We start from the raw sequence: 12926 nt of genomic DNA, 5'->3' as shown, positions 1-12926 counted from the left end.
TTTGAGACTAGAAAATAAGGCCACAGATAAGAAACAGGATAGATGCAAGCTTTCATTTTTCCTCTAAGTTAGTGTTTAGTGGCCCCAGGACTAGATCTGCTGGTCTTCCTCTCTGGTTTTCATTTGTTAGGGGTTTTAGATATGCAGAAGAACTCAAAGATATTGTAGTGTGTGTTCCTCAGAAGAGGAACCAGAACCCTGCCCCAAGGCTGCACTACTGTTCCTCCCTCATCTCTGCATCCCCTCCCTCACCTCATTAGCAACAGTTTGAACCTGCCCTTTGGAACTCAGGGAAGGTCATGGAGGCTGAAGCTTATCCTCTAAAAACAAGAAATAGGGGATACAGAAAGGCTTGTGCCCAGGAGCCCTGCAAGGTCCTGCTCAGTTTCAAGTTGGGAAGCGCCTCCTGGGTAGAGAGGACAGCTTATGAAAAAGTTGGGAAGTGAAAAATGGCATGGCTTCCAGGGAACCCAAGTGATTCCTAGTGGCTGGAGTGTGGGTTTGGGAAAGGCTGCCCCCTCTATGTCAGCTTCCTCACTGACCTTCCCGAGCATGACCAGCCCTGCATCCCTCCACTCCAGCCACCCTCTGTTTCCTGAACATTCTGGCATACTCCTCTCTCAAGACTGTTGCTCTGTTTGCTCTGTCCATGACCCTCTCTCCCAAGCTCTTTGTGTGGCTAACTCCCCCACTTCCCATAAGTCTTTGCTCACATCTCACCTTCTCAGTGAAGCCCCTCTAAACAGCCATTTACTACCACTCACAGCCCCATTTACCACTACCCAATCCTCCTCTCAACTTTCCTTCTTTCAACATATTATCTACTTATTCATTATGTTTATTGCCTATCTCCCCACCAGAATGTCAGCTCCACAAGGTTAAGGACCTTTGTTTTCCTCACTGAAGCATCCCAAGCCCTTGAACATCTGAATGAATAAATGGAGAAGAAAAATGTCTAAGAACTGACATAGAGGACCGAAACCTGAAGCCTTCTGAAGTCACCCCCCACCCTGCCCCCTGGCTTCTTAGGGCCACACCCATGGCACATGGAGGTTCCCAGGCTAGGGGTCCAATCAGAGCTGCAGCTGCCAGCCTATGCCAGAGCCACAGCAACTTGGGATCCAAGCTGTGTCTGCAACCTACACCACAGCTCACAGCAATGCTGGACTGAGCGAGGCCAGGGATCAAACTCACATCCTTATGGATACTAGTCAGATTTGTTTCTGATGTGCCACAGCAGGAACTCCTGAAGTCACTCTTGAAGGATGAGGAATTTGCCAGGAAAGTTAAGGAGAAGGCAGTCGAGGTAGACAATAGTGTAGATGAGATCTCAACATAAAAGAACATGGGGAGTTCCCGTCGTGGCGCAGTGGTTAACGAATCCGACTAGGAACCAGGAGGTTGTGGGTTCAATCCCTGGCCTTGCTCAGTGGGTTGAGGATCCAGTGTTGCCTTGAGCTATGGTGTAGGTTGCAGACGTGGCTGGGATCCCACATTGCTGGGGCTCTGGTGTAGGCTGGTGGCTACAGCTCTGGTTAGACCCCTAGCCTGGGAACCTCCATATACCACGGGAGCGGCCCTAGAAAAGGCAAAAAGACAATAAAATAAAATAAAAAGAACATAGTTCTCAGTACTCTTAAATCTGTCAAGTTCTTCAAAAACAAAGTCTGAGAAACTATCACAGTGAAGAGGAGCCCAAGGAGATAGGACAGCTAAATGTGATGTGGTACTTTGGATCAGTCCCTGGAAGAGAAAAAGAATATTAGGTAAAAACTAAGGAAATCTGGGAGTTCCTGTTGTGGCACAGTGGAAAGAAATCCAACTAGTACCCATGAGGATGTGGGTTCGATCCCCAGCCTTGCTCAGCGGGTTAAGGATCCAGCGTTGCTGTAAGCTGTGGTATAGGTCACAAATGAGGTTTGGATCCTGCGGTGCTGTGGCTGTAGTGTCGGCCAGCAGCTGCAGCTCCAATTCCACCTCTAGCCTGGGAGCTTCCACATGCTGTGGCCCACAAAAACGATAAAAACCACTAAGGAAATCTGAATAAGATGTGGACTTTAGTTAATAATAACATAATTAGTTAATAATTTATTTAATAATTTATTAAGTATAACAGATGTGCCTTAGATCTCCCTAATGGCTTATTGGGTTAAGGACCTGGTATTGTCTCTGAGGTGGCTCAGATCACTGCTGTGGTACAGGTTCAATCCCCAACCCAGGAACTTCCACATGCTGTGAGCATGGCCTCCCCAGTTTTTTTTTTAATAAATAACAGATGTGCCATACTACATGCATGAATATCTATATACATGTATATTCTTAATAATAGAGAAACTGAATGCAGGGTGGAAGGAACTTTCTGTACTCAGTTTTCTCTAAATCTAAAACTTCTTTAAAAAATAGTCTTTTTTAAAAAGCATGGGTCTTGGGAGTTCTGTTGTGAGCTCAGCGGTAATGAATGCAACTAATATCCATAAAGATGCAGGTTTGATCCCTGGCCTCGCTCAGTGGGTTAAGGATCCAGTGTTGCCATGAGCTGTGGTGTAGATCACAGACGAGGCTCGGATCCAGTGTTGCTATAGCTGTGGCGGAGGCCGGCAGCTACAGCTCCAATTCAGTCCCTAGCCTGGGACCTTCCATGTGCCGTGGGTGCTGCCCTAAAAAAAAAGAAAAAAAAAAAAAAGCATGAGCCTTGACAAATAAATATCATATGAATCTGTAATATGTGGAATCTAATAAATTCTCTCTCTTCCTCTCTTTTTCTCTCTCTCCAAGAACAACAGTACTTTTTCTCTGGAGAGGACTTTGACCACAGTGACCAGTCCCTTCTGTGGTCAAAAGACTCAGGGATACTATGAATATCTCTTAACCACCACCACCCCCCGCCCGCAGCAAGGAACAGAGGGTCCTCACCTCCACTTCCTTTCTTTCTATTCACAGAAAGAATACTCTCCTCTGGCTGTATTTCATAACAAAAATGAGAAGCAGAGACTAAATGGCTCAGGTAAGTCAGACCCACCTAGAATTCCTTGGAGGTCCAACCAGAATTAATTTTTTAGTAATGCTCAGTAAAAGCACATTCCTTGGTCATAATTTTCCTGAACCCCTGCTTTGTTCAACAGCTGGCTTGGTTTTCCTCCTTTCGTAAAAGATTTGGCACCATCTGGGCTCAAATTCCTGCTTCACTACTAGTTATATGATCATGGGCAAGTCACTTGAGCCTTATTTTTCTTGTTTCTAAAAATGGACATAATCATGCTTGATCAAAGTGTGGGTTAAAGGCTATGAATGGTACATTAGATACAATTTCATCCTCTGAAGAATGGATATGAGATAGTGAAGGCCAAATGTCTGACTCTGTGCTGGCACTCAAGGTAGCTGGTTGTGGATGAGAAATGTGATCAGTAGCTAATGACTGAGGTCTCCAAAGATCAAAGTGTGTCATTTGGGACCTTGGGACTTTATGTGGTGACAGGGACTTCTGAGTTAGAGCAGAAGTTGGACATGGGCAGCGGTCCAGGGAAAGCCAGAGACAACTTGGTTGGCGGTTGGTCTAGGTGGCATCAAAACTGGAGAGGACACAAGCAGAGGGAGGTGGTACTGTGTGGCAGAGGCCCCAGCCACAGGCTCAAGACTCTCTTGTCCACAGGCTCAGCCTTAAACAGTGTCCATCCAGAACCCTGGACAGCTCCGGGGGGGGGGGTTAGGGGTTCCCGTGGGTCTCGGGGGCATTGGTTTTGTGGGTGGAGAACTGGATTGGGTGTTGATTCCTCCAAATAGCTCTTTGCACAAGAGCAGGCCACTTCACCTCCTTGATTCTCAATTACATCATCTCTCAGGTGGTATCTTGGATAGGATCTTGGATGGGATTCCTACTTTCATGTTATCATACTTGCCCTTCAGTACTTTGGTAAAGAATAAATGCGATAACAAAGCGGCAGCAGAGTGGCCCATTTCTGAGGTCAGACCACCTGAGTTTGTATCCCAGCTCTACACTCTGTGACCTCCAAGAAATTGCTTAACCTCTCTGAGCCTGTTTCCTCATCTTTAAAACTGGAAGGTTAATAGACCCTAACTGATAGGATTGTGAAGATAGGACAAAACAAAATAGGACAGAAAGCACACCTTCGTTTTTGTTTTAGAAGAAACTTAGTACAGCACCAGACACGGGGTAGATAATCAAAATGGTCGGTTTTTTATATCTTCCAAACTGCCTGGTTGATTTCCTTCCTCTAGTAAATTTCCCAGGATGCCTTGGAACAATTTTTGTTTAAATACCAGATAGATATATCCTCATAACTTTGTGAGATAAGTTCTATGGTTATCACCATTTTACAGATGGGAAAACTGAGGCTCTGTAAGGTTAGATAACTAAATCGTGGGGTCGCAAAGCTATTAATTGGTGGTGCTGGGATCTGATTGATCTGAGGAAGCCTTCAGGACCCCACACGCGCTTGTAGCATTCAACAAGGCCAGCTGCCAGGTAAATAGAGAAGGGTAGGTAGGAGGCCAAGGCTGGAAATCAGGACACACAGTTCTCGGTTCTCGCGTTGGCCCTAGACTCCAGAAAGCCAAAAGGTGGCAGTCCGCTGCCTGGGTATACCTGCCACAGCCCCTGCCCCGGGCCCTCCCCCCCGGGCGCCTCTGGGCCGGCGCTCTGACTGCCTCAGTAATCTGATCCGCGACGGGGTTTGGACCTCGATCCGCGTTACCATCGCGGAGGTGCTCAGAGTCTGCCCTCTGCGGTGCGCTCTGGCTGGTGGTGCCGGTGCTGGTGGTGCAGTCAGAAGCGCCAGCGCATGGCGCAGAGGCTGGGCGAGCGAGCGCGGGGGCCGGCCGAGGCTACGGGGCTCTACCGGGCGGTGCTGCTCAGGTCGGGTAAGTAGGGGAAGGATACCCAGCCGTCCGCCTCGGGCAGAGAGGACAGAGCGTGCAGAAAGCAAGGAGGACACGGCAGGCGTACGGTGCTCAGCCCCTGGCTAGCCCGTCGCTGAGCGCTTCTGTCCTTTGCTGCTCTGCTTTCCTCCTTTCCTTTCTCCCTCCCTTCTTTCATTGTTTGTAATTACTTTTTCTTTTTCCTTCCTTTTCTTCATTCTTTCCTTCCTACATTCATCCTTTTGGAGATTTACCCTTAGATGTATCTTTTTTTTTTCTTTTGTGAGCTCTTTCTCTCTCACTCGTTGTTTCCTAACTACAACAATCCTACGAACTTCTAACCCGCCTCTGAAGCAGCGCCCAGCACAAGTGCGTGACTGCATAGGTGGGCGTGGGAAAACGGACATGGGTAAACCGGGAGCGCCCGGTGAGGTGTAAAAAAGTACAAGTCTACTGGTGAAGGACTTCCTATGTCTGGTGAGGGGAAAGTTGTGCTGGGGGGCAAGTTACAGGAAGGTGAGGAACCGTTTTTTGGTATATATGCATTGAAGGAGGAAGTGATTTGGAAAGAAACAGTGATTGTTGTTGAGGATTCGAGGTGGATACGTGTTTTTTCTCCTGTGTGTCGTTTTGCTCACTCTCAGTAAGCACAGTCTACTTTTCTACTCAGAATATTACGATTTTTTTTATTTAGGAAAACGGAACAAACAATATAAGATCAGTGTAAAAATAATTTGTAAAACACAGGGATGTAGAAAGAAGAAAAAGAATGCTTGCAGTAAGTGTTTGGGATGTTTTCTTCGGAACTCCAGTTGGAGATGTTTAGAAGAGGTGAAAATCGGTCCAGTTGGCAGTAGCGCTTAGAAAATGTCAAGGGGAGTTCCTGCTATGGTGCAAGGTTGTCCTCAGCATCTCTGCAGCTCCAGGATGCAGGTTCGATCCCCCAGCAGCACAGTAGGTTAAAGGATCCGGTTGTCAGTTGTTGCCGCAGCATTGTAGGTCACAACTGCGGCTCTGACTGATCCCTGGCAGAATTCCATATGCCACTGGGTGGCTGAAAGAAAGAAAATGTGAAGGGACTTGAGCTCATGAGGCAACTACTCTGTGCCTTGGACTAGGAACCTTCCCCATCTGGTTGTTCTGCCCAGACCCCTGCAGCCAAAAGCACTAGGCCAGAGAGTAGAAACCACAGGTTGTGTGGCTTCAGCACCAGTGCCTGCCCCTCCCCCTGCCCCCTCGGCCCCAAGGAGTTTCAGCTCAGGAAGTTTGAAACAAGGATTCTCTAAGCCCAGAAGCATAATCTGGCCAAGACTTCAGGACTGCTGGCGCCTTCCTGGGGGAGGGTCTTAAATCTGGCTGAGCCAGGGCAGGCAGAAAACAAGGAACTCTGTAACTTGAAGAAGCTGATTTCAAACCCCAGCTACAGAGATTTCTCTACAAAACACCCTCCCAAGTATCCTTATCCATTCCTGTCATCTCACTAATATGAGAGGGTCTCTCTAATCTGAAGATCCGGTGTTCCTTCTAACCTGGAACTGTAGCTATGGGCCTCACTTTGAGGTAACCTTTTTTTGCTCTAACACATTCAAAATAGCAGACCACCAGTCTCCAGGGCCACATGCTTGCCAGGTAACTGCATCACACACAGCTACAAGTCAGGAAGAGAGAAGAGGCTGGTCACCAGGGCCTCCAGGAGGGAGTACTTAACACTATTAGGCACTGTGCCACTGACTTAGTCTTCACAGCCCTGCAATGTCTGTCAACCCATTTAACAGATGAGGAGAGTGAGGCTCAGAAAGCTTAACCAGCACGCTCACGGTCCTGCTAATGGATCTTTTCTATCCTGCTAACAGAAAACACATTCAAACTTTGGTCTACCTATGCCAAGTCTGCACACATCCTGAGAACGGTGATAATGCAAATGATTGCTGATCACTAGGTATTGCCACCCTCTCTGCCAAATGCTCTAGGTCTGTCATCTCATCACCTTTATTCATTCATTCATATATTTAACCAATATTTATTGACCACTATTAGACATTAGGTCCTATGCAAGGCACAGGGCTGTTCTGATAAATAAAACAGATGTGCCCTTCCTATCAGGAAGGTTAAATGGTATTAACCACTGTTTTAAACATGAAGAAACTGAGGCTCAGAAGGTAACATGACTTGTCTAAGGTCACACAGCCAGTCAAGGGTGGAGCTGAGATTCGAACCCAGGGCTATGTGGTCTGGAACCACTCCTCTGGCTATCTCACAAAAGGAAGATCAGGAAGAGAGAATGGGGGTGAGGAGTCAACTGTGCCACTTAGGGAAAGAGGCAAGAACCTCCGTCTCTTAGAATTTCCCAAGGACAGGATTGTAGACTCAAACCCAAGATGGCAGCCATTTTCCTTTGCCTCAAGTCCTGCACCACATAATATAATACTTTCAGAAAAATTTTCATTCCAAATTATTTTAAATTAATTTCTTAGTATTAATACAGGCTCATCATGAATATGTTGGGAAATCAAGGATAAAGAGGTTCTGGGAAGTCTAACCCATAATCCCATTATCCATTAGCGGCTACTGGTAATATAGGTGGCCTCCTTCTAGTCTTTGCTTTGCAAGGTTTGTGTGTTTTGTTTTACTTTGTTGAGATTGTACTGACTCTAGTCTTTAATCCCACTTTTTTCACTTGGATAAAAATCTTACTGTTTTTAAATGGGTTATCAAAATTACAGATAGCATTTTGGAGCCCTGATGCAGTGGCAGACACTGTGTGAAAGGCCTCCCAGGCCATATCCCATTTATTCCTGAAAAGAATGGCTGCCTCATTTTAGAGATGAGGAAATAGGAAGTTGAAGGTCACCTAGCTGCCCAGCAGCGGAGCTAGGATTGGTACCCAGGTTGGTACCAGAGCCCATATCTTTAGCCACTGAGCTGGAAGGGTCTCCTCTGGGGAATAACTCATGCATGGCCATGCCTGGCAACCTATGCAGTGTTGTAGTTAAGGCCCACCTGAGGTTTGTTACCTGTACCCTACCTGGAGTTCCAGGCCAGGTCCCTGGCAAGGAGGGAAGCATCTCTCTGCAGCAAGGACCAAGGGACACCCCCCACCCAGGTGCCTGTGGACAGCAGCAACCATGCTTCTCTGCACCCAAAAGGGCTGCCACAGTTCCCACTCCTGCCTGCCAAGTAGGGTTGCCAGGTAAAATACAGGACACCAAGTTGAATTTGAATCTCGGATACACAACAAATAATATTTTAGTTTAAGTATGTCTTAAATATTTTATTGGTATACGTATGCTAAAAAACTATTCGTTGCTTATCTGAAGTTCAGATTTAACTGGACATACTCCAGGTTTATTTGCTACATTTGGCAACCCCACTGCCAGGAATTAATGGAAGTTTGCTTGGCTTAAACGGTCTGCCCAGGTTTCCCTCTTCACACATGCGCACGCACGTCCGTCTCCTTATGCCTTGATGTACTGACCATTTTTTATCCGGCTACAAGTGAATTAACATATACTGGAGGTTGGGGTAGCCCAGGGTCCTGAAACTGGATTAGCTGGGCCTAATTGCGGCTGGGTTGAGAGCCAGCTTCCTTGTAACAAGACTCTTTGTTCCTCCCCACTCCCTCGCACTTTGCTGTTTTCATGCTTTGAAATCCCTCTACTGGGTAAACTCTTCCTGGTTCAAACTTGTTGTAAAGGCGACTCTCATTTCTTTTATAATCTCTCCATGGATCCCATGACAAGGTTTTCTGCAAATACAGCCATGTCCTTTCAGCAGAGCACAAGGCTGTTTTGCCAGGTGGCTTCTCAAAAACCTCACTGAGGCCTTGAACAGAGGCCTTGGAAATTTAAACTGGATACAGGGCTGAGGAGGAAGTTTGGATTGCCATGGAAACTTCGTTTCTGATGTTTCTGGGCCCAGATAAGCTGCTCCAGGCACCTGTCAGCTTGGAGAAAGGGGGCCAAAAATGAAAGGAAAGAGGTTTTTGGAGGGATTGTGTTATGTTTTTTTCTTTTGTTTTGTTTTTGTTTTGCTTTTTAGGGCGGCTCCCGCAGCATATGGAGGTTCCAGGCTAGGGGTTAATCAGAGCTACAGCTGCCAGCCTATACCACAGCCACAGCGACTCGGGATCCGAGCTGCATCTGTGACCTACACCACAGCTCATGGCAACGCCAGATCCTTAACCCACTGAGCGAGGCCAGGGATCGAACCTGAAACCTCAAGGTTCCTAGTTGGATTCATTTCCACTGTGCCACAACGGGAAATCCTATTTGTTTTTTAATGCAAGCTGCAGCCCTGCCTACTGTAGGTACAGGAAAATTCCTCAGCTCCCACTCATGACTGCATTTTCCTGGGTTTCACTATCCTCTTCCTTTTAGCTCCTTTAGTTCCCAAAAAAACAAACTTCAGAGGAACAGGAAGGGTGTGCTCAGGCCCCGGGATTGCCCTTCAGTCTTCCGTGGGCCTGAGAACATTCCAATTCTGATCCTTGGGCCCCTGTATCTGGCATCCTGCCTAAAGAGGGGAATGGGAAGTCCTCCATTGCAAGCCACACAGAGTAAGGCAGGAGACAGTGGCTGGGGTTGAATTTGGCCATTACCTGGAGTAAAGTCTTAAAAGACATCTATTTTCCTTGTTTGTTTCTTTCTTTCTCTTTTTTTTCTTTTTTAGGGCAACACGCATGGCATATGGAAGTTCTCAGACTAGGAGTTGAATTGGAGCTGCAGCTGCCAGCCTACACCACAGCCACAGCAACACTGTGGGATCCGAGCCGTATCTGCAACCTACACCACTGTTCACGGCAACGCCAGATCCTTAACCTTCTGAGTGAGGCCAGGAATTGAACCTGCATCCTCATGGATACTAGTCAGATTTGTTTCTGCTGAGCCATGATGGGAACTCCTGCACTTTGGTTTTTCACCAAACATGTAGCGGACATCTTTTTAGGGCAATAAATAGACGTGCTATTGAGTGCATCCCATTACAGGGCATAGGCTAATTCCTTACTGATGGGGTGTGACTTGGGAAATGGTGGCTGCTGACCTCATAGATGGTGATGCACACATGTGTACACACACACCCCAAGTTGGTGCTGTCACAAGCTCAGGGATCTCAATGTCTTTGGTTTTTGCAAATCAACAATAATTATTGAGCACCTTGGTACTAGGACAGGAATGCTAAAAAGAATAAGGTGAGGCCACTGCCCTCAGGCTGGCAGTCTGGTGGCTGAGCCTGATGAGTTTGTACACAGGTTGGATTCTGAGAAGAGCTTTAGTGAAAGAAGTAGAGTGAGCCCCAACTGCCTGGGGAAAATGGCACCTAACCTTGGTGGGATTCCTGGCCAGCTCTCCTTGGCTCTCAGTTGTTCTGGGGCAGCCATTAGAACCTTCTAGAAAGGGAACACAAATGGAAATGGAGGGCATTGCTGGCATGGGGACTCAGAGTCTGCTTCTCTGGAGTGAGCTGGACTGTGGGGTCTTCCTGCCCAGGCAGTGAGCAGAAGTATTCAGCAGTCCCCCTGGTCCAAGGTCCCTCTTATTTCTCCACCTAGCAGAAGACCCTGGGATTGGGTCAGACAAGCCATTGTGGGCCCAGGAAATGCCCCCAATACTAGTTATCTACATAGCAGGCCATGTGGGTGGGGACCAGTGGCAGCGAGGGGTGGTTTGAGGAGTTTGGTTACAGTCTTCCACCATCAGAATGGAGTGACAGCAGGATGGGAGCCAAGGGAGGCACCATTCAAAGGACACCAAGAGAAACACTTGAAGAAGAAACAAAAAGGAACACACATTGTTTCCAAAAAATTGTTTAATACTGAAGAATCTATGACCCTGTAGGCTGAAGTGGCTCCAAACGGTGGGCTTGGCCAAGGCTCCCAGGGAATGCAGACCTGCCCCTGCCCCCTCTTCCTTCCATCTCCCACCACCCCTCTTCCCCACACTCCAGCCCCACCGGCCTCCTCCCATCATGCCCAGCTTATTCTCACTCTGGGCCTTTCCACTAGCTCTTCTCACTCCTTAGAATGCTCTCCTCACCACTCTGGTCTCCCTAAAATATCACCTCCCCACTGTTCACCCTTCCTCAGCTCCCAGTCCCTGCCTTGTACCTCATCCAGTCTTGCTTTCATCATAGTGTGCATTGCAGCTCTACATTTTGTTTATCTCATTTTTTGTTTCTATTTTACCTAAACCCTACCTTGAAAGTAGGTTACCTGAGCACAGGGACACTGTCTCATTCACACTCTTATCTCCACACTTGGGATAGTGCCAGGAACACAGTAGGTATTCAATAAGTGCTGGATAAATGAATAATATAGGCCAAACAGAACCAAAATTGCATGTTTAAATTGAAGTATAGTTGACTTAAAATATTGTGTTAGTTTTAAGTGTACAGTAAAGTGATTCAGATATGTGTGTGTGTGTGTGTTCTTTTTCAAATTCTTTTCCATTATAGGTCATTACGAGATATTGAATGTTATTCCCTGTGCTATATAGTAAATCCTTGTTGTTTATCTATTTTATAGATAATACTGTGTTTGGGGTTTTTTTGCTTTTTAGGACTACACCCATGGCATATGGAGGTTCCCAGGCTAGGGGTCAAATCGGAGCTGTTGCTGCTGGCCTACGCCACAGCAATGCCAGATCCAAGCTGCGTCTGAGACCTACACCACAGCTCACAGCAATGCTGGATCCTTAACCCACTGAGTGAGGCCAGGGATCAAACCCACAACCTCATGGTTCCTAGTCAGATTCGTTTCCACTGCACCACGACAGGAACCCCGAGAGTACTGTCTATTAATCCCATACTCCTAACTTATTCCTTCCCCCACCTTCCCTTTTGGTAACCATAAATTTGTTTTTTTTGTCTCTGAGTCTGTTTATGTTTTGTAAATAAGTTCATTTGTATTATTTTTTACATTCCACATTTAAATAACATCCTAGGTGTTTTTCTCTAACTTACCTCAGTATGATATTCTCTAGGACCATCTGTGTTGCTGCACATGGTAATATTTTGTTCTTTTTTAGGTTGAGTAATATTCCACTGTATAAATATGTACATCCCATCTTTATCTATTCATCTGTTAATAGACATTAGGTTGTTTCCATGTCTTGACTATTATAAATAGTGCTGTGAACACTGGGGTATTGTATCTTTTAAAAAACTTTTTATTGAGGATTAGTTGACTTACAGTATTGTATTAGCTTAGATTTAGAGCAAAGTGAATCAGCTGTATATATACATATATCCATTCTTTCCCCCACATAAGTTATTACAGAACTTGGAGTAGGCCTCCCTGTGCTATACAGTAGATCCTTGTTAGTCATCTGTTTTATTTATAGTAATGTCTATGAGTTAATCTCAACCTCCTAATTTATCCCCCCCCCCCAATGGTTTTCCCTTTGATAACTCAAAGTTGATTTAGAAATCCATAAGGTTGTTTTAGGGATACACCCATGGCATTTGAAGGTTCCTGGGCTAGGGGTCGAATAGAGCTGCAGCTGCCAGCCTCCACCACAGCCACAGCAATGCAGGATATGAGCACATCTGCAACCTACACCACAGCTCACAGCAATACTGGATCCTTAACCCCCCAAGCAAGGCCAGGGCTCGAACCCACAACTTCATGGATACTAGTTGGGTTCTTTACTGCTGAGCCACAATGGGAACTCCTGTTTCTGTTTTTGTTTGTTTTTTATGGCCACACTTGCATCATATGGAAGTTCCTGAGCCAGGGACTGAATCAGAGCCACAGCTGTGGCAGTGCTGGATCTTTATCCCACTGCACCAGGCTGAAGATCAAACCTGCACCTACTCAGCTACCCTAGCCACTGCAGTAAGATTCTGAGACCACTGCACCACAGTGGCAACTCCCTGTTCCTGTTTTATACATAAATTCTTTTGTATCATTTTTATTATATTCCACATATAAGTGAATCATATGACATTTGTCTTTCTCTGACTTACTATACTATGATAGTCTCTAGAGCCATCTATGTTGTGCAAATGGCATTATTTTATTCTTTTTTATTGCTGAGTGATATTCCATTGTATAC

At 46.2% G+C, this 12926-nt stretch overlaps 1 protein-coding gene across 3 annotated transcripts in view; it reads left to right on the top strand.

The window, feature by feature from the left end:
* FAM107A (family with sequence similarity 107 member A) overlaps nt 1-12926 on the top strand; it is a 98519-nt gene that overhangs the window by 59672 nt on the left and 25921 nt on the right. For 2 of the 3 annotated variants that reach the window (XM_047778257.1, XM_047778236.1), the window contains exon 2: nt 2941-3004. In XM_047778257.1, the coding sequence (XP_047634213.1) occupies nt 2941-3004 (64 nt within the window). Of the gene's footprint in view, nt 1-2940; nt 3005-4677; nt 4879-12926 lie in introns of those variants that run through there. The other variant, XM_047778246.1, reaches the window with a different exon arrangement.

This window comes from Phacochoerus africanus, chromosome 1 (assembly GCF_016906955.1).
Source record: "Phacochoerus africanus isolate WHEZ1 chromosome 1, ROS_Pafr_v1, whole genome shotgun sequence".
NCBI lineage: Eukaryota > Metazoa > Chordata > Mammalia > Artiodactyla > Suidae > Phacochoerus > Phacochoerus africanus.
The sequence above is the reverse complement of the archived record's forward strand: the minus strand, read 5'-3'. Positions and strand labels throughout refer to the sequence as shown.